The sequence below is a fragment of the Periplaneta americana genome, chromosome 13, assembly GCF_040183065.1.
Source record: "Periplaneta americana isolate PAMFEO1 chromosome 13, P.americana_PAMFEO1_priV1, whole genome shotgun sequence".
Classification (NCBI taxonomy): Eukaryota; Metazoa; Arthropoda; class Insecta; order Blattodea; family Blattidae; genus Periplaneta; species Periplaneta americana.
Genome location: NC_091129.1, coordinates 53914029 through 53940425, shown reverse-complemented (window position 1 = coordinate 53940425; position 26397 = coordinate 53914029). Strand labels below are relative to the sequence as shown.

Sequence of the window (26397 nt, the reverse complement as noted above, 5' to 3'; positions counted from 1 at the left end):
AATATTGGATGTATCCACCATTTTCCTTCATGCAATCTTCAACGACGGCGAACCAATAGCAAACATACAATCACCTTCATAAATAGTGTGCTCATTTTCACTGCAATTTTTGCTTGATCTTGTAGTACACAAAGAACATCACAACGCTGTTTTCAGCTGAACAACAGGAGTGGAGCAGGGCCAGAGCAGAGCGGAGCAGTAGACTACGGCTTTCGCACGCAGAAAATTTACATCAAGTAGAGCCACCTTCTTGCAGTACAAATCTAGGCAGTAGAATGCAGCTCGCAGCAGCCGTCAAACACAGCTAGTGGAGCCCTAGCCTTATGAGTAGGCCCCGGGAAAAGTATTGCTATCAGCTTAGTTTGCAACATTGCATACCTGCTTTGAGAGGGATGAAGTAAATAACGATAGACAGCGTGACGTTGGCAGTAGTACAGTTTGGTTCATGAGAAATGAAGTGATACAGGAAAGTTTCATTATTTGTGCGTCCTTTGGACTAGTTTTCAGTGATTAGCTATGAAGCTTACAAAGTGCAATTCTAATTTTATTCTCATTAAGAGACTTAAATATTTTATTGTACTTGACATACTGGTAATAAAATCATTTACGTATTGATGCGTTGCAATGAACTATGATATGCATGTGCAAGACATGTAACGTGTATCATATTCGGATAACGTGTTTCAAGAAACTTAGATTTCTTCATATAGCTAGCAGCATAGTAACACATTTTGAATTGCACACATGATGACCATAGCAACTCCATAGCACTATCAAAAAGTTCACATATGGTGGAATAATTAACCCTCTCTAACACTTCACTCATTAAGAGATAGGGTCTACAGCAACATTCCGCACTAAGGGCAGCCTCAACCACATTTGCAACGTGACGTCCAACGGAGTCCATGCTTTCGTCTACAGAAACCCATATCTTCTCATTTTGTAATTTATACTTCACTTCATGCAGACATTTCTCATATGCATGTTGCACAGACTTCTTCCGCATGTTGCTTCTTTAGGAATTTGTCTTCCAGTGTACTTTTCTGAAAAGCCACGGAGTTTCGCGTTTTCTAATTTGTTTGACGGAATATTTGTAGCAATAAACGCGTCACACATATCATCGTAAAATGATCGTTCAAGTAAATGTGAAGGAGATTCGTGCTGCATCTTGCTTAAATTCTGTTGTCTTTTACATGCGCGTTTATGCTTATTGCTATTTATATGCTTCTTAATGTTGCATGCCATGTCGGCTGCCAATTTCACGTGACACAATTCACAAAACAGTTCATTACCATGGATGGAAAACACACTTTATTGACGAACATATTTCGTTAGTGCTTCTATCTTGCTACGTTTGGTCTCGGCATTCTGAAGACCCGTGCCGATTGCTTTTGACTTCGTTGTACTAAGCTACGCCGGCACTACCCCTACCTGCACAGTGATACGTGCAAGAGCCCTCGGTTCATAAACATTAGCTATACTACATCGCGCGTTTCCCTGTAAGCAATACTTTCTCCGGGGTCTGCTTATGAGTATAAAGATGACACGGTTAAAATGGGTAAAAAAAAGTTGCAGCAGTTATCACGACGCAAAGAATGGTAGCGTCTTATGAATGAAATTTGGATCTGTAGGAAGAACCGATGTTACATGGCCAGTTGCGTGGTGTTGACTGGTGCATTCTTGTATTACTCATTGGGTTAAAAAAGACAGTTATTGAAGGATTTATTACACTTATTTCATTTATGTTCTGTGTTTGCGATTTTTTTGTGTATGATACATACTTTTGGTCGAGAATGACACAGCAGTGTAGAAACTTCTAAATAAATTAAACATTAATAATGCTCACAATAATATTTATCGCATCTAGTGTCAAAATGTCACTCTTTATTCACGAAAGGAAAGAATTATATTTTACAGTTGCCTGTACTGCGATATATGCAAACAAAAGTAAATTCTGTCAAAATGCCAAATTATGCGGTTTTCAAAAACGATTAAAGTACAAATTATTTCTTTGTTTTTAAAATATCCATTTATTTTGGACTCCAAATCCAGTGATAGCGCCGCCTTAATATTGATTGGTCAATTAGTATGGAGAAGCGATCCACTTCTTATGCGCCGATCCTTTTGAACTTGAGGTACAGAGTATCCAATGGCACGAGGATGAATGACTTGGGCTCAAACCTCAGCGGTACAGGAGTCTTCTCGCAGGGCGCTACCTCGTAACGGGACAGGATGTTGATGAGTCCAGACTTGATCTGGATGTAGGCAAACCTATATCCTGTGAATAAAAACGTTGAACATTGTACAGAAGCAAATACTATGCGTGTTTTGATTTGTATCAAGGAAATCTCAAATCAGTAGTCATTAATTTATATAAAGATAATATACAGGCTGTTTCCGGGCTAGTGTTACAAACGTTCAGGGATGATGGGGAAGGGCACATGTATCAATTTGAGATAAGGAACTCTCGTCGGGAAATGACCGAGTCGAAAGTTACAAGCAAAAATAGTTGTGTGGAAATGAAAGAATTTTATTCCTCTGTACACCTTATTTATGTATATTTATCTGTACATCCTACACATACTGTATTCATCTGACGTTGTTTACGTTGCCTACTTACAGTATTCTATTCAGTGCGCTGTCTGAGGGGTGAGGACAGGAAACTACACTAAAGCAATGCAGATAGCGTAATGTGTAACGGACATGGTCGGTCCTGATATGCACGTCTGTAGACAGCAGTAACTTATACATGTACAAGTTGCAGTGTCCGGTCAATCAGTGCTAGTGAAATGGAGGATTTCACGAGAGCGGAATATGCAGATCTGATTTTCGAATGCGGATGAGCCAATTGGAACAGTAGACAAGCTCACAGATTGTATCGGAACAAGTACCCACGTAGGAGACATCCGGCACATACCATCTTTCCATAACTGTTCCAAAGGTTAAGGGAAGGAGGGCATGTGGTGCCAAATTATAATTCCATTTCCACACAACCATTTTTGCGTATAACTGTCGACTCAGTCATTTCCGAACCAGGGTTCCTTATCTCAAATTGATACATGTGACCTTCGCCATCATCCCTAAAAGTTTGTAACACCAGCCCGGAAATACCCTGTATATTACAATTATTTGTCTGTGGAAATCTGTGACACCACACTATAGTTGATTCCATAAAATCTGACAGGAGAAGTAAAAATTGCCGCAGAGGAAGAGAGAATTATAATTGCTATTCAACCAATGGCAGAGGTCTCATTCCGTGCTTATTTTGAGGATGAGCGGGGGTAGAATGCTTCAAACCTCCCAACTTCAAGATAAGCGTGGAATAAGACCTCTCATTCTCGACCAAAGTAAATTCTGTCAAAATGCCAAATTATGCGGTTTTCAAAAACGATTAAAGTACAAATTATTTCTTTCTTTTTAAAATTATCCATTGATTTTGGACTCCACGATGATGATAGTCATTATTGTAGAATATTTGTACGGGCAGATTAAATGCCCTCTTACATATTTAATTTTGTTACAGGTTTAGTTATAGATTTGTAGCCACATATCTGTCGCTATCGTGTCCTTCCTGAACGGAGAAATTATTCTAATTCTTATATCATGTGGAAATTGTAGCTCAATCGATTTTCCATGATGAGCTTGCCATATAGCTACAATCCGTCACTGAGCAATGGTTCGGATCAAAACATTACCGTCTAAGCCGGGGAAGGTTGATTGATGAGTCAAGCGGTAATAGGCAGCAGGGAGTTATGATGGAAGCTGTGTACTCATACAAGTTCCTTAATATGCTCATGGTTCGGAGTGTGGTAGCTAACAGTAAGTTCCAATGGGAATGATGGGAAGAAATTGGTTATAAGTAGGGAGCGAAACTTGTTGCCCGATGGAACAGGTTTGCTGTTCCTTGACTAAGTATAGGTACGGGTTTCTGTACTCGCGCGTTGAGTAGTCATTGTCAGCAGTGGAGAGGGATAGGCAGTGTCAACATATTTCCGCATAATTACATGAAGCGTAGAATGAATACAGTAATTTCTAATAGTGTAGGGAAGTCGGTAGGTAAATTAATTCACCATTTAATTTAGACTTAAAGACTGACATATAAAAATTATTTACGGATGTTATGTTTACGTTTTGTTCGACTTCTATATTCTCGAATCATTTCGGGACTCTTTCTATACCTGACGTAGAAGAAATTAGACTCTGAAATGCTGATTTAACTCGTGATTATTTATAGAAATACCTTTTTTCCTTAATTTTATTCTTTATGTAATCAAGAAAGGATAGAATAAAAATCAGCCTCATTTACTAACGCACTAATTCCGTTTCCATTGACCACAAATTCTTCGAAACTGGTTATGATTATATATGAATTTGATTATGATTATGTCATTCCGTAACTTCATTTTCATGGTCACATTATTATAATTTCTATTACCAGTACCGTAAAGAATTGAATGATTTCTCACAAGTTGAGAAACTCTTTCTTGCACGCTTATTCTTACGTGTTGACACTACGATAACATGAAAACACACGCTCTGTTACGGTGGAGGGGGAACCAAACTAGATCTGTTTCCAGTAGCAACAGAAACCCCCCTGACTCCGGACAGCTACAACAGTCCAGTAAGCAGTTGCACGCGATCTGTTTAAAACAGTGGTGCTGGATTTTCCTTCTTGATCCAAGTCGGGTCCAGTCCGAATCCTGTGGCGCCACGCCATAAAGTTCTTACTACAGGGACATCATTTTATTTTTACTTCAATTTTTATTGTACCTGAGTTTTTGAATGTACTTCAACTCCCACCCCTTCTACTAATGAAGTTCAACCGTCCTCCACACAGAACCATGACCGTATATACAGTCATAGTAGCCTTACGGCCACAGTAAACAGTACGTTCCAGAAATATGTTCGCGTTTTCAGTGACGAAAGAGCTTTCAATATTGAATCAAGTTCACACAGGTATTGTCGTCCATTTGCCTATGTTGCATCTCGGTTTCCCTCACCAGCTTCTATTTGCTTCCCTTAAAGGCTAGTGGCTGGGCTGTCTTAGCTCTTTTCTGAAAACATTAATTTCTGTTAGGAATTGGACGTCTACGTAATATTATACAACTGTTTAAAATAACGTAAATAAAAGGGCCTCGTTAAGTAATTAACTGTCACGTGATTTTCCCCCTTTCTACGACCCTGCGACATAACAACTTGGACGGACAGTAGATAGCATATCTGAGTAATTTTATCTTTTCGGATCGGGCAGAAGTGAAGATTGAATTTACAGTACGTAAGGTACTCTTTTATAGAGTAGGTACAGAATTATTTCAACACGAGTTACTGGTATGAAGGACGAAACTGGTAATCGGAATTAGGTGCAAGAGTCTATAGTGCGATAATATGCATATAAGAACTGAAGCCTTTATCGAAATGAACGGCCACCATTTTCAAAAATGTGTTTAAATATCCATATTATGATTATTTTTCAATTTAACTTCATTCTCTATAGTGTACGCTAATGTGCTATAGACAGTATAATATACACTGCATAATGAATTCGTCCCCATGGACATCTCAGTCGTGAGTAAAAACACTCATTGTTAATACTGTACTGTATTTTGATTAAACAAAACCCTAATGAAAATTATCAAACTCAAAATGGCGATATTTCCTAGCTTACGTAAATGAACCTCCTATACATAGTAAAGTGTTGTTTGTATATTACGCCAGTATCATCGAACTCCAGTCGTGGAAGGGGGTACCAAACGGTGTTTACGTTTCTTTACCGTTGATCGAAAGGTATAGCCAGGTTAATATTAGAAACGTTAGTAAAAATATAATGATGTCCCTGTATAAGCTATTGCGCACGCAAGCATTTAGCTTAACGACCTATACCCGTTACGCTTCCACACCTACAACCCAGTCATTCCGACAGAGTTAGATAGTTCAGTCAGCGACCTACCAAAGTGCATTAAGGGAGCAATAGGTGGTGCAATACCGAAACGGTCTTCTCAACCGGGACGGATGCACATTCCTGCCTATATTGGGGACCTAAAAATAGTCCGCAATCTAACCAGGATAATGTGGAAGCGTACTAGGTTAGATGAGCATAGGGTTGAGACGAACCACTTGCGCAGGCGTATCAGTGAGGCTGTCCACTAAACAATCGTGGATGCTTGGAATTTATCTATAAAGATAATATTTTCATGAGAATCAAGACCTCTGCTCTAACTTGTCTTTCAAAGGAAGTTATTTTCCAAGGATTTTTATCGCTTCCATACAAATTCGAACTATCACACATCAAATCCAAGACCATTATTTCACCAAGAATAAAAAGGAAGAACGTTAAACTGTTAATTATAACTATACTCGGCATCTTCACTTACCTAAGCACTGACGCGGCCCGTCTCCGAACGGGAGGAACGCCTGTTTGTGGCGCGCCTTCTTGTTCTCCTTCGAGAAGTTTTCCGGATTGAAGTTCTCCGGATCCGGGTAGTACTTGGGATCGCGGTGGATACCCAGCAGCGGGATGTACACGCCAGTGCCTGCAGGCAACGTGAAGGTGCCTTTCCCAGAAGGGTGGGAGAGCTCGTAATCCTTGAGGCATTCACGATCCAGGAATCCCAGAACGGGATACTTCAGCAGGGTTTCTGCAAAATGCACCATGAACAATTGAATAACTCTTGATTGTTCATAAGTGTTGCATGACGGAGATCGGCACATTAATCACGCTGCTCTGTTTTTTTTTCGTCCGAATCATTAGATTGGTACAAAATAAATGATATGTGAACTTGACATTTAAGAGCGAAAAGCTTATCATTTCTGAAGAATTTTGGATTTAAATTGCAATGGAATTTATTGAAATTGTAATATGCTTACACTTTTAAAAAATAATACAGAGTGAGCTGTTAATATTTTTGAAACGCAATCTATTTTTTATATTTGCTTATGTACCTATGTGTTCTTGGAATGTGAAAGATATATTTTTGTTACCAGTTGATGGATAACCTCTGAAATAAATAGGCTAATACGATGCAAGTGACAATTCTTACCACATATAAGAGTGCAGAAGGTTATCAGCGTATGTCTTGATTTCACAATTTAAATACTGCCACATAAACGTAAGCAATTCTTTCTAATATGTTTAAAAGTTAGACCTACCACTTGAAACGTTTTGCTTGCTAGTAACAGGAATTTTTAGTGGGTCATTTTACGACGTTTTATCAACTGCTGTGAATATCTAGCGTCTGAATTATATGAATTTGATAATTCCGGCGAAATGAGTCCAGAATCCACAGTCGAAATTTACCCAGCATTTGCTCTTAATGGGTTGAGGGGAAAACCCCGGAAAAAGAACCTCAACCAGGTAACTTGTTCCAACCAGAATTTGAACCCGGACCCGCTGTTGCACGGTCAGGCATGCTAACCGTTACTCCTCAGCGGTGTACAGGAATTTTATCACGGGATGCAATAATATACTACAATAGATGAACAGGCTAAGTGTAAACAGAGATAAAAGTATTTCATTGCAAAAAAAAGTTTGTGTCTATGTTTTAGTGTCGTATTTGTAATTAGTGCGGACATAATTTGTATTTTATGAAATTAAAAAGAATTTTCATCCTTTAAATTCCATGATGTTAGTTTCGAATATCTAAATATTACTCTTCTTCAAGCTGGCGCCAAATGCTACATGCTATCCATACCATTCTGAATAATCTGTTCTTCACAGTGACGTAATATGGTTTCTTATTGGCAGACTTTGTTAAACCATTTTAGGCCATTCTTAAATTAAGGAATATAGCCCTATATAGAAGCACAGTATTGTGTTTATCTTAAGTTGTTGACACTACTAAAGCCAATGTCTGTTGTTGTTTTCAGGTACGGTGTGTTTTGAATTCAGAAACTTCACTGTGTAAGTAGAATATGAACATTCCTTTTGAATACAATTATACTCATATCGGCTTATAATTCGATAATGCAATATATAGTGGTAGCCATTTTAAACCGGTGTGCCGCGAGAAAATAATAATAGTAAAGGATGTCGTAGCAAAAAGTGAAAAAAAGTCAAAGCGAAAAGGTATTAAAGAGTGAGTCCAAAAGAGTCAAATTTCAGTGAACACGGCACAAGTGAAAAGAATAAATACAGTGTAGGTATGCGATCCGCAGAAAAGAGTATGACTGACAAGCAACTAGGGTTCCCAAATCAGTAAATTTAGAATCTCGTACCAACCTTGAATTGAACTGAATTGAATTGAATTGCGTTTGAATTTAGGGAAGTAGTACTAAGACCCAGCATTGGGATCTTACCAGATCTGTTGCACTGACCCTCAAGCTAGGCGCATTCTCAACCCACATCGCTGACTACAGTAAAGTTCGCTGCTTACTTTGGTTCGTACCAGGCTGACCAATTCTTCCCTAGACCAGCCTCCCCGTGTGTCGCCAACAGGCAGGCGTTCGGGGAATGCTATGGAATAATGATGGATGGAATCGAGAAATATTGGAATGATATAGATGCCTAATATGAGGAAACGGCAGAACCCCTGGAAAAAAAAATCAACTACGACCTTTTCCGCCACAAGTGTCACTTAAAAATACCGTATTTTACACGTTTTATTGAAGAAAATTCCCCACTTAGTTAGGAGCCACTTGTTTAGGTTATTTGAGTCTGCCGCGGGATTTTAAATTACAATTTCAGTGTGTCATATGTTGAAGAAGGTTAAAAAATGCTGTTGTGTTGGAACAAAATATATACATAGGCCTATTCGTTCTTGCAATGCATTGGCGGCCGAGTAGCTCGTTCATAGATGAACTGGCTACGGAGTAGACGATCCAAGGTGGTGGAATCTTCTCAACGAAACCTCCAGAAGATGTCCTCTAAAGCTTCTGCCAAATTTCGTACGGAATTTTTCTCGAGATGATCGGAGCTTGATGCCAATCACACCAATTCCTTCCAGTGATGAGGTCAAGTGCCTCTCATACGCCTTCATGGAGCCCAAATGTAAATGTCTTATATATTTATATAAATGCTTTATAAAATTTTGCTCAATAACTTCCAAGGTAAGAAGATATCCTATATATATATCTTCTCGCCTTCGAAGGTTTGGGCAAAATTTTATGTGCGTTATGCATATACTCGTATACAGAGTGGATGGTAAATTTGCACGAAAATGAAACTGGTAATAGATCATGAGGAAAGATTTGAAAAACCTAATTAAATTATTTCCCTAACATTTACCTTTTTAGAGGAAATCGTTATGTTTCTATTAAACATTTGGCAACGTCGCGGCTAATGCAATAACTCTAGCAAGTGCAGCCTGCACTCTTTACTTTCCCCTTCTACTCTCCTGTACTCAATTGGAGACACGCGACTAAGAATTTGTTGCAAGATTTATTTTAACGATTTTCGCAACTATTTAATTTAAATTCATGGCTAAACGGTTTAATTTGCAAAAAGAAAAATGAGATTCAAGACATTAAATGTTCAGATTGATTTTACCTATCTGCTTGTATAGGAATCGGTCACATCTCTCGGGCCGTTACCACAATAGAGCGCTGCAAACATTGGAAAAAGACCATTTCTTTCTTAATTTTTGTATATAAACTTTTAACATGTATGTATTACTCATTAAATTTCCAACTTCTTTACTGTGTTAATATTTATAATTTGCCTTAGCTGACTTGTTTCGAATTCTTCTTCTTCATTGTTCAAAGCCTAGTCCAACTTCTTTATTGTGTTAATATTTAAGATTTATCTTACCTGACTGTTTTCGAAGTCTTGATCTTCATTGTTCCTTCTTAACGGTGCTTCATCCAAGGAAAGGTGTAATGAAAGTTTAGTTATATTTAACATGTAGAATCACTTCAAATTTTGGTGCATCAGTCCCCATCCATTCAGTATATTTACATACGCTCGTATAAATTTGCACTATTCTAAGAGTTCTCATATTTTACTTTGATTACTTCGTATAGCTAATTACGTCATCGACAGTTAGTCATAAATTTCTTTCACCTTAAATTGCTGATTCAGAGTCATAGAAACAGTAAAAACTCACCTGACACCACCATGTCGAGATAGATCATCTGTTGAATGGACTCGTACGTCACTTGCTGATCATGTCCAGTCAACACTTCAGTTATTTCTTCTCTTAGTCTGCCTTGAAGCTCAGGGTTGAGGGCTAATTCGTACAGCGCGTAAGTGAGTGTACAGCCCGCCATTTTAAAGCCAGCGAATACTAAAGAAAACGTAATTCCTACGAAGTCGTCTTCATTGTAATCTGTAATCACAATTCAAATCCTGAGAAATAACTATTTAAGTTCGATTATGTAGAACGAGAATGTATTTAATTTAATATCGTATGTGGGAATTAGGTTTTACAACACCTTTGATTGCTGTAATTAAGTATTCGTTTTCTAAGACGTGAAGTTTGTTGCGTATATTTGTAAAAATCGATATTATGCTAAATATGTATTTACCATTCCTAAGTATACTTGACTCGGAAACATGACGGCCTCTCTTCTTGGAATTGGTAATCCCTCATAAACCCCCATCCTCTACTCAACCCCTAGCCGCGTGGCAGAAAGACAATAGATCCCAGCATTGCCAAATTTAGCAGTCATTGCCTCTACCTGATGGCTTTCACCCGTTCTCAGTGTCTTTTTAGACATTTGTCGACGTGTTGTTTTATTCCGTTGTGCGCTTCAATATGTTTAATTTATTCCGGCCATGATTAATAAGTGTTGGAGCAGATGATCCGCAGTCAGGCGTCCTGATTCACCTGAAGATCACGACAAGAACAAATAACACCGTCGAAGAAAACAGAATATCTTAATTGCAGAGGAGCGTAGCTAAGAAAACAAAGTGTTAAAATTGTGTCTAACGTTAGAAATTCTATCCATAGAGTAATTGAAAGTTGAGGCAGTTTGATAAGTACAAATCTTAATCACTTAACATCGGACGCAACCGGCGGAGCTGGTAAAAAAAATATATATGGGGCATATAAATTAAGAATTACGGTTTATCAACTAAAGAAAAAATAAAATAAAACAGAATTCGGTAAGATAGACGATTTTATGCGTGATTTACTTCGTCGAACAGTATGTGAACTGTACGCGAAAGAGATATCGCCAACAGCAAATAAACTTGAGGAAATATTCTGGCCTGATTTGTACATTATGTTTAAGAATGCAGAAAAAATTTCATTCGATTCTATCCAGCACTTTCGGAATTACCAGGAAAAGGGTTTTTAAGGAATATAGTTTGCGAAGAAGAAGAAAAAGCTCATGCCGTTTTCCACTTAATAGCTATTATAGCCAATGCCGCACTTTACATTAAAAATCATAACTTCAGAACTAATACAGAGCCACTGGCGTAGCTCAGTTGGCTGAGTTGGCTGCCGATCCGAAGTTGCACTCGGGCGTGGGTTCAGTTCCCGCTTTGGCTGATTTATTTGATTGGGGTTTTTCCGAGGTTTTTCTCAACAGTAAGGCGAATGTCAGGTAATCTATGGCTTCATCTCGCCAAATACCATTTTGCCATCACCAATCCCATCGACACTAAATAACCTAGTAATTGATACAGTGTCGTTAAATAACTAAAAAAAAATTAATACAAGTTGTTTTACCTGAATGAACTTGGTGTAGAAATTTAAATTTTATATTAAGCCTATATTTTACATAACAGAATTTTAAGGTATAAGAAGTGTATATGCCCCCTTAATTAAATCATATTTCGTATCTCATAACGTTCCTTAGGCCTACAGAAAATTTGCATCGAATCAGCAACTAAACTGGCAGAGAAACAAATATATTCTTTCGTGCTTTAATATGATTTTCGTGTTATGAAAAAATGATGTAAAAGGAATACATTTATCCATGGCTGGTATCTAAACTGATCTTTATTTCACCGTCCTTAGCAACCAACATAATGACATTATTCACAGCACTGCTTAAAAGTTTTCAACTTACAGCACTTAAATCACTCTCTACATGACAACCAACATATTAGCATTAATTAAAAAGTATATATACGAACGTCTTCGCCAACAACACATTACAAAGAAAAGACCTACAATTTAAAATCAAATTTACATACCAGTAATGAATAAAATATTGTATAGCACACTAGAGTAAACATCCAAGGCGAAGCGGATAAAATCTAATTTTACTCTCTTGTACTATAAAATTATTGCTATTCAATGATCACAGTTTCCGAAAATTTTACCAGCGCAACATCCTTAATTAAGTATAAAATTCTGGAACTTCAATAACATGAGAATTTAACACTTATTATATAATTCTGCATTTCTTTGTTTATTTAGGCAAAACATGTTAGTGAAAATATAAATATAAAGTGTTTTTAAAATAAGTTTGTTCATTTTTATACCAATTTTGCTTTAGTAATTATAAATTAAGATATATTTACAAAGATAGGCCTAATAGTCTCCCTGAAATTCGCGGTTTCACGGAACACAATTTGAAAAACGTTCGCAAATCACAATGACTTCAAGAATTGGCAACTAGGCTAAGGGTTTATCCCTTGCGCGTGCCTGCAGTTAACTGGTGAAGGGTATGAGGGAAGGTCGTCATGTTTTCGTGCGAAGTATAGCTAATAATTCTGCACAAGTTATGACGTCGAATTTAAAAATGTCAGCATAAAATTAGTAACTTAGCTGCGTATATTTAATATAGACTAATACAATTTGTTTCTCTAAAACATAAGGTATATAAAAGTGCTTCTTATGATAAGTAACTTAATAAAATTCTAAATACCTATATCATTAACATTCTTGCTTTATCGTTAAGTAATTGATAACCATGATTCTCAATTAAATTATTTCAAAGGATATCATATACTAAGATTAATGACCTTAGGTCAGCAATGACATAATATACCACAAATCAGTGTTTCCAGAAAAACGGATACAAATTTTCGTACTATTTCTTCTACAACGTTTCACTTTCACGTATACATCATTTATAAATGTAGACGAGGACTATACAGATTTTATTCTATCCGATATTGTAGTATAAAATATTGAGAGTTAATGTTTAATATTTCATAATACATTATAGTACCATATGTACACTGCTGCTTGCGGTATAAGGCACCGTGGACTGTGCAAAGCTGCTTGTGTTGGAGTTGCACATCCATCACAGCTTACTGTCACACTCAGTCTCTCTCCGTCGGTTTGTCTGTCTACGCTCTTCGCAGCCTCTGCAGGCGAAATATCCGTAGGGACAAGTTAGCTGGTTGATCTTTCTGCGAGGTTCTCCATCAAACAATCGAAGCAGGATTGCTGGGTAACTTTCGTCGTTGGATACATGCTCCGATGTTGAGTTGACTGCGGACCGCCACCGAACTTGGACCCCGTGGATATGTGGTCATTTGTTGTTGATGGTAGCGCTGTGTATCTTGGGCTCTCCACTGGGCTCATTGTAATTCGTGGGACCGAGGTTGAGGGACCGCGCTGAGGCCTACGTTGAAAGGTAGAAGGATCATGTAGGCTGTAGGGGAGTTCGGTGGAGCTGTGCAAGGAGATCCGTAATGCGAGAGGAGGACTTAGGATATGCACACCATTCTATCCAAGGTAGTGTAATGGGTCCAACCTAGCGGCCTGCATGCGAGGACAGTTCCAGTCCGTGTTCTAATAATAATAATAATAATAATAATAATAATAATAATAATAATAATAATAATAATAATAATAATAATAATAATAATTTATGTTATTTTACCTGGCAGAGTTAAGGTCTTAAGACCTTCTCTTCCACTCAACCAGATCTACAATTAATACAAATGCATAAGTAATAATAATAATAATAATAATAATAATAATAACAATAATAATACCTTACCCTGCTCTATTCTGAAGCGGGACTAAAATATAGGTACCAGTGGTAGTGTAGGTGTTTTTTGTGTAGAAAACATTTTGAATAGGAAAACTTTACAAAATAGAACGTTTTTATTCATACATGTTTTTGTCGTCTTGAAATAATGACTAATATTGACGGACAGTCCTAAAATATTTGTCGATTCTAGCCAGTTCGCCCAGGGTACATTCACCGAAAAAACATTTCACCAGCAGTATTTTAAACCTTCGGTAAATTCACCCATTGCTATCCATCCAATGAAAATTCAACCGGAGTAAACTGATCCCGCAAGTCATTACTTAAAATCTGTATATATTTTGGTATGTAAAAGTGATTACAAAATATTGTTTGTTTTGTGGAATGAAGTGCAGAATTTTGGTATATTAAACAGCAATGTGGCACAAGCATGTAGGAATTCTAATATCCGTCTCTGGTCTTTGAACTCGTCGTACCTCGAAGTTATGGTCCGCAGTCTTTGATTTAGGTTCTTATTTCCGCTTCTGCAGTTGTGCAACAGTCCTCCCAACATCCAGCTCATCGATCATAATTTCTGTGTCATGCTTCTTCTTCTGAAGGCATGATATTAACTTATATAAGAAAAGATTTTTTGGCACAATTGTTTGAAACCGATTGTGCCACATCTCTGTTGCATTGTTCGTGCGAGGTTCATTGGGTCTGACAGCATAGAATTGATTCCATAGTAGCGGAGGAAAACGAACCTCAGCAGGAGGCCTTCTGCCTCTAGAACGAATTATGATGTACCTAAGTACTTTCTAAATATGTCGAAAAATCTTTCAGTTGCCCAGGGATTGCTTTAAGTAAAGCCTGGAAGGCATCCAACACGTCTTCGACTGGACCAAAGCCAGACTTAATATTTCATCGAAAGCTAGCCTAACAGAGGTGTTTTCACGATCATTATAAAAGCCCTGCAGCTCCAATTCTTGAATTTTTCTCCATGTACTCTTTCAGATGGCAGAAACTGAACCGTAATGTGGCCCGTCTAAATATATTCTCAACAGCTCGATTGATGCTAAGTTCAAAATCACAAATTACCACTGATGATTGTGAAGAATTCCACCTCAACATCGGAGAAACATTGCGTAATTACCTCCATAACATATTCGTAGGATGATTGTCTTTTGTTCGGAAATAGGACATAAATAAGTGGCAGGGATTTACCAGCATATTCTCCGTGTACAGTTACTACTGTAGTTGCGTCAGTTGTCTATAGCTGTTTGAAACGCGCCATCAATATACCAAGTTGTTGAACGTTAAAGTTTCAGAAAGTGCGAATTTGACCCAAATACTATTATACGGTCGTATTCATTTTCAGAATCGCTATCAAAGTTATCTTAAATGTAATGGAATAAAAACTGTTCTCTATTTTTTGTCACGCGGTAGTTTTGCCGTGTTGACCGAATATCACGTATACACTTTGGGTTCGGAGAAAAGTTTCTCTCCCACCTTTTATTAATGTACCTTTTTAAGGATTCCCGAAGAGCAGGGGTGCCGAACTGAGGCTCCCGGCAGAGCCACTATACAGGGCGGAAGGTAAGATAGTACATTAATTGTAGGATGTGGTTTCTTGAAATATAGGCGTAACGAACAAAAAAAGAGTATAATACCATTTTGCTCGTTTTTTGCGAGGATTTTGAAAAATAATACTATTATGCCGACATTTCGATCGCGAATTTTACGAATACTGTTTAGAATACGGTTTAATTTCTTGTGTAAAAAGGAAGAGAACGTTTATTATGTTCACGTTGCAGCAGTATTTTAATTAGAAAATTCACAGATTTCGAATTAATCTACTGAAGAAACATTGGAAACATTGATTGTCGGGTCACGTACAGAAGGTCTAAAAATCTGGCATCACTGTCCGGAGGGCTGTGATGTTTACATTGCACTAGTGTGCAGTTGGACGTACAGCGATACAGTTTAGTTTATTTCAAAACTACGAGATGCCGGAGTTCACAAATCATGAGTACTTAGACATGATCCAGGCCGCGGAAGAAATTCGGAACAGTGAAGAACTACTGGCCCGAGTTCGTCACAATTGGACTAGAAGATGTGAAAGCTGCACGCACGCTGATGGTGGACATTTTGAACAACACCTGTAAGATGTAAGTGGAATGTGGTTTACAGAGTTTATTACTCTTCATTTCATTATTAACGCCCAGAATTAGTGATTCGTAAAACAACAAACTATAATGTTAATTACATCTTATTCACAAAGTTACATCAATTTTATTTTTTCATTAATTGTAACTGAAACGTCAATCCTAAGTGTTTTCACTAATTTGGACATAATTTCCTGATTTTCACGATATTTCTTGAATAATTTCGAGGGAAAAATTGTTCCGGAGCCGGATATCGAACCCGGGACCTTTGGTTTAACGTACCAACGCTCTACCACTGAGCTACTCGGGAACTCTAACCGACACCGATCCAATTTTTCCCTCTATATCCACAGACCTCAAAGTGGGCTGACAACCGTCAAGCAACCAACTTCGAGTGCACACTAACTCCGTGTGACTTAAATTGTGGTTTTCTGTTAACGAACAGTAACGTGTATTATGCAAATCAAGATTTCAGGTACAACTCCCTGTAAAGTTGATTTGAATAATTTCGAGGGAAAAATTGTTCCGGAGCCGGGTATCGAACCCGGGACCTTTGGTTTAACGTACCAACGCTCTACCACTGAGCTACTCGGGAACTCTAACCGACACCGATCCAATTTTTCCCTCTATATCCACAGACCTCAAAGTGGGCTGACAACCGTCAAGCAACCAACTTCGAGTGCACACTAACTCCGTGTGACTTAAATTGTGGTTTTCTGTTAACGAACAGTAACGTGTATTATGCAAATCAAGATTTCAGGTACAACTCCCTGTAAAGTTGATTTGAATAATTTCGAGGGAAAAATTGTTCCGGAGCCGGGTATCGAACCCGGGACCTTTGGTTTAACGTACCAACGCTCTACCACTGAGCTACTCGGGAACTCAAACCGACACCGATCCAATTTTTCCCTCTATATCCACAGACCTCAAAGTGGGCTGACAACCGTCAAGCAACCAACTTCGAGTGCACACTAACTCCGTGTGACTTAAATTGTGGTTTTCTGTTAACGAACAGTAACGTGTATTATGCAAATCAAGATTTCAGGTACGTTAAACCAAAGGTCCCGGGTTCGATACCCGGCTCCGGAACAATTTTTCCCTCGACATTATTCAAATCAACTTTACAGGGAGTTGTACTTGAAATCTTGATTTGCATAATACACGTTACTGTACGTTAACAGAAAACCACAATTTAAGTCACACGCATTTAGTGTGCACTCGAAGTTGGTTGCTTGACGGTTGTCAGCCCACTTTGAGGTCTGTGGATATAGAGGGAAAAATTGGATCGGTGTCGGTTAGAGTTCCCGAGTAGCTCAGTGGTAGAGCGTTGGTACGTTAAACCAAAGGTCCCGGGTTCGATACCCGGCTCCGGAACAATTTTTCCCTCGAAATTATTCAAATCAACTTTACAGGGAGTTGTACCTGAAATCTTGATTTGCATAATACACGTTACTGTTCGTTAACAGAAAACCACAATTTAAGTCACACGGAGTTAGTGTGCACTCGAAGTTGGTTGCTTGACGGTTGTCAGCCCACTTTGAGGTCTGTGGATATAGAGGGAAAAATTGGATCGGTGTCGGTTAGAGTTCCCGAGTAGCTCAGTGGTAGAGCGTTGGTACGTTAAACCAAAGGTCCCGGGTTCGATACCCGGCTCCGGAACAATTTTTCCTTCGAAATTATTCAAATCAACTTTACAGGGAGTTGTACCTGAAATCTTGATTTGCATAATACACGTTACTGTTCGTTAACAGAAAACCACAATTTAAGTCACATGGAGTTAGTGTGCACTCGAAGTTGGTTGCTTGACGGTTGTCAGCCCACTTTGAGGTCTGTGGATATAGAGGGAAAAATTGGATCGGTGTCGGTTAGAGTTCCCGAGTAGCTCAGTGGTAGAGCGTTGGTACGTTAAACCAAAGGTCCCGTGTTCGATACCCGGTTCCGGAACAATTTTTCCCTCGAAATTATTCAAATCAACTTTACAGGGAGTTGTACCTGAAATCTTGATTTGCACGATATTTCTTGTTATTGCTGTACGTATTTCTTGCTTAAATTAAAATTGTTACGCCATACTTAGTATTGAATTATTAGTATATTGCATTGTAAGTTGATAATTCTGCATTCATTGTTGAACTGCGCCCGGACACGAGCTATTTTGTTCATTCGGGTTATTAATTTACATTTTTTGACATTAAATTACACAAACTAAACAACTAACAGGTACGTCGCTATCCGGAGTTTACGTAGGTCATTTTTGTGCAAAGATTTATCCCCAGATTAGCTCGCGATGTATTGCATCGAAGCTCAGTACATTTGTTTGCTGCCGTCCTCCCCTCACCTGCTGTAAGATACACGGTTAGTTCAACTTAACCCACCCCTTCAAGTCGCTGACCGAATGGGGTGTGGGGTACTACTTATGTGGCGTTGAGACATCTTGCAATTGTCGCCAGCGCTTTCGAAACACTTGTAATTATCTCACTTCCGTAAGTCCTATAATTTTTTTTTATTTGATAAAACTTACTCTAAATAACGAGTTCTATGACTCCTGTCAGTTAATGTACTACCTTACCTTCTATCCTGTATAGTGTTAGTTGCTGTCAAGAATTTAGCCGCTTTGGCCGAAGGTAGCCGAATGGTTCTGGCCAGCGCGAGGGTAAGGGAAGCCTGCTAAGACGCGATATTGAAAGACCAGTCAGAAATGCAATAAGTGTTTTCCGTCGAAGGGACAAGTGCTTATTGGAATAATAAACGTACTTCTTTGCGTCAAATAGATTTATTTACAGTTTACATTTTGGAGGAATAAACTGCTTTCGTAGAGCTGACAATGCGTTCTCTTAATAACAAATTCATGAATATTTGCGTTAATTTTCTTAGCCTTCATTAACCAAAGATAATTAGACAAAGTGTTTATCCGACATTCTGCTACAAATGTGAGACTTTGTTAATTTCATTAATAAAAATACAGCTTCACAAATATAAGTCGTCGCGAACAGTGAAAACACATTTGCAACAAAAGCACATAACATAGGAAATCGTTCTTGTCTGAAAACTGCGTCTTGCGTCTTTGTTCGCCTTGCCTCTTTTACGAGGAGGATGATCGTTATTAGGGTCTACGCTCTTCACTTATAATTTATTAGATTTCAGATGTTAAACGTAAAAAATATAGGCTACTATTAATCGCGGTTCAACTTAATTACATTCACCTAAAATGTACACAAGATAGTAGCATACAATAAGCACAATATTGTTATATCAACTCTACTCCGTTGGACACAATGAATGCGCTTTTTTTTTTATATTCCTCTGCTTAGGCCTATGTATTGCATTCAGTAGCGGCTCGCTGTGAAAGTAATAGGTGAAGTGATACTCACATATACAAATACATCCACAATTTTACTAATACCATAAGTAGTTAATACCATTCGTTGACTATGTAAAATTTTACTAGTTCTAGAACACATACAAACAAGAAAATAAATGTATTTCAGTACTCACCCTATTTCTTGTACACTAACTCAAAACTCCTGTCTTTTAAAGCTGAAAATCTGTCTATGATGTTTTCATAAAATGTCTCAGCTTCATTCAGGTTGGACAGTACATCTCTATGAAGAGCTATGGTGGCTAATGTTGAAGGTCTGTTCTGCGATGTTGCATTCCGAGTGAAAGTTTTCAGTCTTTTCAAACAAGAAAAGCTTCTTTCGACGGAAGAACTTGTGGAAGGAATGGTGAGAATAAAACAGAATAACTTATGTGTCTCTTCAAAAATGTCTTTATCTTTCTCAAGCAGTTGCACTATTTTCTCAGATGTAAGATTTCTATAAGATTCATCAGCATAGAAGAGGCGAAGTTCTTGCCTTAATCGTTGAGATTTACAAATATTTGTGGATAACACTCCTGTAAACTTTCTAATCCATCGCAAGGGAGGTCTCTAGCGTACTCTTCAAATTTTATTACATCAGCAAGGCTGAGAAATCTTAATCTATTTCAGTCTTGAAATCTCAGACGCATTTCCATTAAAATGGTGTCCAATATTTCATAATATATTATTAGATAGCTGCGAAAAAGCTCCTCTTCTGTTGCTGTACATCCTTGACGCAAATTTATGTTAGTTAAACTTTTGCTTTTTTCAAATAAAGCAGAAAAATGCTGTTCATTTCTTTGATTGCTGATCAGGTCACACCTAAGTTTTATCTTTGCAGCACAATAAACAATGTCCAAGGATTTCTTCTGAAGTACATCAAACAAAATGTCAGTATATCCAAAAATATCATTGGACACAACTGCCAACAATGTAAATTCAAAATTGTTCATTTCATTTAAGAAACCATTACAGAGCCTAACCGATTTAGTATCTGCGTCTTCGCTGTTCAGAATTAATTCAAATGCGCTTTTTAGTTTGTTCCAATCTCCAATTATGACATTAAGAAATCAGGAATTAGACGACCAACGGGTATCAGTAGGACTTGATACTCGTCTAGCACCAGTAAGTTCAATCATATCGGTTCGTTTTGCAGAGTTATGGAAGAATGACGGAATGCCACTAAGACTTGCAAAAAATATTCGGCATTTCGAGATCTTATTACAACTTTGCTGCAGAACTAGATTAAGACGCTGGGCCATACAATGTACAAAAACTGCTTGAGGCGCTTTGTCTTTAACTCTCTTTTGGAGTCCATTTAATTTTCCGGACATGACACTTGCCCCATCATAGCACGGAGCAATTAATTTCTTTTCATAGCATAATTCCTTTAAAATGTTGTCTAACAAGTCAAATGAATTTGCAGGAGACCTATCAGCACTTACTTGATAAAACCCCAAAAACCGTTCAACTACTCTTTCTTCCGAAACTACAAATCGTACAAGTGACAGAACACTGTGACTTTTGACGTATATCTGTCTTATCGTCAACTTCAACAGGAAACAAAACTTGCATTGCTAATTTCATATTTTATGTGAACTTGTAAATATTCTGAAATACAACCTAATATTTAATTTTGAATGGTTTTTGAATTGCCACTAAATATGTTTTTAGTTTTATCATAATGACACTGATTTACCACGAAAGTTTCTGAAATTAGTAGTGACAATAATTCCTTAAAATTCCCACGATTTGTCGAAGAAACACTCTCGTCTTGTCCTCTGAACGCAAGCTCTTGTTTACTCAAATATAACACCGCCTTAATCACTATCCTCAATAATTGTCTATTTACTCGCACATTTTCATTGAATTTAATAATACACAGTCTCGCATTTTCTTTCAATGCATCAGCAATACTGTTCCTATTCCTTTCAAAAGTTCTTAATTTTAATTTACATTTTAAATGTTCTCCCAAATCTTCATGCTTGTGCAATGACCGCGTTATATTTTGGAAATCCCCAAATCCCTGTTTGTTCCATGCATTATGTTTTGTACTGAACAGCAAACAAGGCCAACAGAATAACTTCTGCAAATATTTGCTACTACACAACCACGTAAACTCTGAATACCAAGAATTCTTGAATGTTATTTTGTATGACTTCTCTATTTTCTAAACACTTTTTAAGAAACAAAAATCAAGTGGAACTGTGGGTCGTCCAGAAGTTAAAAGATCTTTCTTATCTTCGTCTTTCCATCTAGAAAACCGCGTTTCTAATAAATTACAAACTATGTCATTTTCCGGATACATAATGGATTACACATTTCACACACGCTTATAAACATTTTCTATACAAATACCGTATCTATTTGTATAAAAAAACACTGTGGGGTTATATATACACACACTCACAGTAATATATAGGCTACACTAATCACCACTATAACCACACTAAATAATAATACTGTATATTAATATACACTCTTTAAGAACACATGTACAAACAACTACGCGCGTTAAACGTCCGAATACAAGAGCTGGAACAAAACTGGGATGATACAAAAGAATACACGCCACTACATCCACTATGACCGCTGTCCGAGAACAACTTTCCAACTTTGCGAATGTAGGGGGTGTATTCCTGATAAAATAACATAGAGCGAGCTAATTTACCGTTGCAAGGGTGGCTGCTTGGACAAAAGAAATGAGAATACTTTTCTCAAGGCAGGTAGTACTGCAAAATTGTCCTTTAACAGTAGCCTAAGGCCTTGGAGATCAGCTTCCACCCTTGTCATTTATAAGTACCGTTAGACATACAAACTGGTTACTCATACAACAACCCTCAACCACCTCTCTTTAAATGAAAGACTCAGGGCCTGTACTACGACTCTCGGATAAAGTTCTAGTTTAAACTTATCCGGCAGATGGCATATTTATCCGGAAGTTGGGTTGTAATTGCGTACTACGGCTTTTGGTTATGTGCAATCTGGAGGCTAAACTTCCAGATTAGCAATCCGGAAGCCAGAGTGGCAGATAGGCGTTATCCGGAGGTTGGAACTCAGTGTTGAAATCAAGATGGCTGCACGTCGTACAACTGGTGATTTGAAGGATCAATTTAATTTTGTTACTGATTCTGATGATAAGTTCTGGAGCAGATGCTTCGTTTATCAGAACAGCAAAACGAATTAGGCTGCGTCCAAATAATTTTGAAGAGTGGGATGACGAGAATTTTTTTAGACAGTTTCGAGTAATGAAACCTACTACATGAAATCAATGATCAACTGAAACAAGACACAGATCGTAAGTACACAGTTAATAATAAGCTACACTATTTCGGTAGGTATTACATTAATATTTTGTATATAATAGCACTATAATAATTATTTTTAAGTACAGTAACCTGTAATAGGCGTACAGTAGAAGTGAGGTTAGAATGTTGCTTCATGCAGGTGTTCTGTTGTCCTTACAAGGTATTAAGGTGATTGATATAATAATATAGGGCAACCTACAATAAGTTTCAAAATACTTTTATATAAAAAATAATAACCGTATATAATATATCAAAATCCTTTATATGTTAAACAATCATTTCTTCACAATTGCGTTGCCACTTTAAGATACAAATGTATTCACATATTTGGCTTCTAGTCAAGGAATATGTACCGTAAACGAAAGAAAAATTGAGTGCCGATACCAATTTCCCAAATAAAGGTGGAAAGTTGCTGTGAAAGTGGAGTCCAATGGAGAGGTACGGGTAGGCGGGATCGCTCTATCGAGATAGAAGGGGTAGGTGGCAAGAAAGGGCAGCACATTCATTTCAGTAACTGTGTTTCCTTACTAATTAAAGGGAAAAGACAAGTTTTCGTAAGATCGAGTTTAGTGACAGGTTAGGTTAGTTTGATTTGCATATATTTACAATTGTCTAAAAAAAAAAAAAATGTCAAAACTACATCCAAACCTCGCTCTTCCAGGCTATCCTATAGGGAGTCCTTGCTTTCTTTTGGTAACGCTATTGTAAAGATTTACCGGTAAAGGTGTAACCAAATCTAATTGTTTGTTCATTTTTCCAGAAATAATGCCTTACCTCCAATGGACCAATTACTACTGGTATTGAGATTCTATGCCACTGGGAGAACATTGACAACAGTAGGAGATTTTTGTGGGGTCCACGAAGTTACAGCAGGAATTGTTGTCAATCGAGCTAGTGCTGCACTTACTGCTTGGTTTAATTGAAGTGATGACTTTTAATGCTTCATTGGGAGTAGTTTTATTTGCTCCAGTAATTAAGTGCAAGGCTTGTTTTTTTTTTTTTCCGAGGGATTCTGTCTCTCTTTTTGATGCTGTTACGAGTACTTCTGAATAGTATTTTAATACAGGTTTTGTGTACATATTATAGGTCTTGATTAAAGTTTTCCTAGAACTGTTTCATTTTGTGTCTGCTAGTTGTTTAATCAACTCTCCGAAGATAGATTGGAATACCAATAAGGCATCACTCATGAGACAATTGTCAGGAGATAATGTGGTAGGGTGGCAAGTTCCCTTCTCCTTCCTTGCATATATCGCTCGCCAGTAGGAGTAGGCCTAACATATTTCACTAATCAGACTTAAGATATGCTTGCTATATATTATTATTTAACAAACTGTAACAGTTTATTGAATTTTAGACGTGACAGTTTTTCTTCATTTCCTGAAAGTTTTGGAATTGGCATTTATGTTTTGCAAGGGAGCTGTTTCATTCACGCTAGGCCTAGTGATTCATGTATGCAAACATATTCATATCGTTACTTTTTAAATATATTTTATTGCTTGGATCCCTCACAGTGATCTCTTAACAGGCTAATGCACTGTATCTGCAATTCAAATTTATTTTACATAAGCAAAATATGGTAAAATAACATTTTTCAAGAGGCACATTAATTGAAGCGTCAGCTGGAACAACATTATAAGTTACATTTGGTAAAATTCACAGGAGCTGCAAAAATGTGTATGCGTACAACTTTGTTCTTATGAGGGTAGCAAACTTTTGAGTGGACAAATTTCACGTACTGCATTGATGGACAGTTGCAAGCCAAGGAGTATAGCAAAGTAACATGACATACAACATTATTACACGGAAACACACCAAATGAAAATTTTGTAACTTACAAAGTTGTTCCAGCTGACGCTTCAATTATGTTCAGGTACTCTGTGAATGTGTACTTAAAACAAGAGAGATGGACTATAGCTGCAATTAAGTTTAAAATTTATTTATTTATTTTGTGTAAACAAAACACGACATTTTTCAGGAGATACAATAAGCATAATCATTTATTACATCCACTGTCTCATTATATATGCTATGGTACATGTCATATTTACAAATTAATAATATGCAGGCTAATACATAAGAGTACATAGTAACTGTAATTAAACACAACACAAATACATATGCAAATACACAAAACTTGGAAAACTGTGGCAGAGCCAACTTCAGCTATAAGCCCCATTTGTTAGAGATCTGCACGGGCCATAATTCTTAGGCCCGGCCCATCTCGGCCTGATCTGAACCAGACCCGAACCCAACCAGAAACCTTATATTAGCTTATAATTATCATTTGACTCGAACCTAATCCTGAAGACTAGCAGATAAAGCAGAGACCATATGGATCAAGAACAGCTGCAAGAGATTATCACTCCATTAGAAGGATGAGAAGAAGTAATCTCCCAGTCATCCAGGTCAAACAAATCTGGTCAACAAAATTAAACATATTTTTTGTTAAAACATAAAGAATGGGTGATTTTCGTAGCATTTACTTTCTGCCACTAATTGAAGATGTCCTTGTAGATGGACCACCCATTAAAGAGGAGGAAAAAGTAATGTAAAAACTCCAAATGTTACTTTTGATATTCCAAACCCCATCTCTTTCCAAACATCAGGACATGACTTACTTTTATTTCAAATCATTCTTTGTTATAATGTTAGCATCCAACTTTCAACTAATGTATTTTTTAAAGAAATCACTGTAATAGTATTGAAGTTCATGCATTTCCAACATCTCAAGTATAATTAAGTAAACATTAAACTTACAGTTCACAGATGGAGAAGGATTTTTCGATGTGGCTAGTGCATTCCTCAGAGGCTTGCTTGCTTTTTTTTTTTTTTTTTTAAGCATCCTTGGGGTGTAACTCGATCAGCTATTATTCCATTATCAGCTGAAATATTTAAGAGAGGGATATATGCTTATATTCAGATCTTTCTGGGTTTAGCCTACACTACCTACACTGAATAAACCAGTAATTTCACTTAAAACTTACTTTCATTACACTGTGTAGACACCCGTACAGTGGAAGACCTTCATCTGCTGCACCAGCTAACTCTGTAATATTTTAAGAGTGGAATTAATTCTTAAGATATTTAATTCTGGAGAAAGATGATGTTTTATCATAAAGGTGTGGACACTTCAAAGTCAGCAGCTGTAACAGTATTGTATTTTCTAACGTGCTATTAATCCAAACTCATTTTTAACAATAAGAAAGTAAAGCTGCAATAAAAAAGAGAGAGAAAAAACCAAGCAAATAGTTCTATTGTAAATAGAGTGTAGTCAGTTTCTGTTTTATCTTATGAAGAGATATTTTTCAGTTTTTCTGTACACAAGAAATCATTCACAAGTTTCAAAGTGAGAATCCTCACAGTAGAATTGAAATACAACTTAACATAATGTGGCCTAATCTGATTACAAACCCATTACAGAGAAATCTCAAAATAAATTCTTCAGTTTAGTGTACTTTCTATTTTAGGCCTACATTTATAAATTTCAAATTCCCACTCAAATCCCACATAATATTATAATACAATGATGTTTACTTTTTATGACATCCATTTCTTGTGACCATTTCATCATTATGTACAATTTATATTTTAACATTTTTTTTTTTTTTAATTTTTGTATCTTATTTATCTACTGCTTGCTGCAGATTTCATATAGTATGTGTGTTAGTTTTATTTTCAACATGTTGGCTGAAAATGTGTTTACATGTTACAGCTATTTCAGATTGGAAAAGTAAGCATCATACGTAGAATGTGAAAGAAC

The 26397-nt window shown here is 37.2% G+C and overlaps 1 protein-coding gene and 2 long non-coding RNA genes across 3 annotated transcripts; 1 reads left to right on the top strand and 2 right to left on the bottom strand.

Annotated features, from left to right (window-relative positions):
* Window positions 1–1645: 1645 nt before the first annotated feature.
* LOC138711915 (cytochrome P450 6j1-like) lies at window positions 1646–10253 on the bottom strand. Its single transcript, XM_069843219.1, has 3 exons — window positions 10038–10253; window positions 6372–6635; window positions 1646–2278 (listed from the first exon to the last, which is right to left on the bottom strand). Exons 1-3 carry the CDS (start codon window positions 10198–10200, stop codon window positions 2109–2111), a joined length of 597 nt encoding a protein of 198 aa, XP_069699320.1. The 5' UTR covers window positions 10201–10253; the 3' UTR covers window positions 1646–2108.
* A 12050-nt stretch (window positions 10254–22303) lies between these two features.
* LOC138711916 (uncharacterized) lies at window positions 22304–23755 on the top strand. The gene is made up of 2 exons (XR_011335528.1): window positions 22304–22627; window positions 23398–23755. It is a non-coding gene; the product is annotated as an uncharacterized lncRNA (long non-coding RNA).
* Window positions 23756–24552: 797 nt separating this feature from the next.
* On the bottom strand, window positions 24553–26393 carry LOC138711918 (uncharacterized). Its single transcript, XR_011335530.1, has 3 exons — window positions 25622–26393; window positions 25395–25519; window positions 24553–25053 (listed from the first exon to the last, which is right to left on the bottom strand). It is a non-coding gene; the product is annotated as an uncharacterized lncRNA (long non-coding RNA).
* Between the last annotated feature and the right edge of the window lie 4 nt (window positions 26394–26397).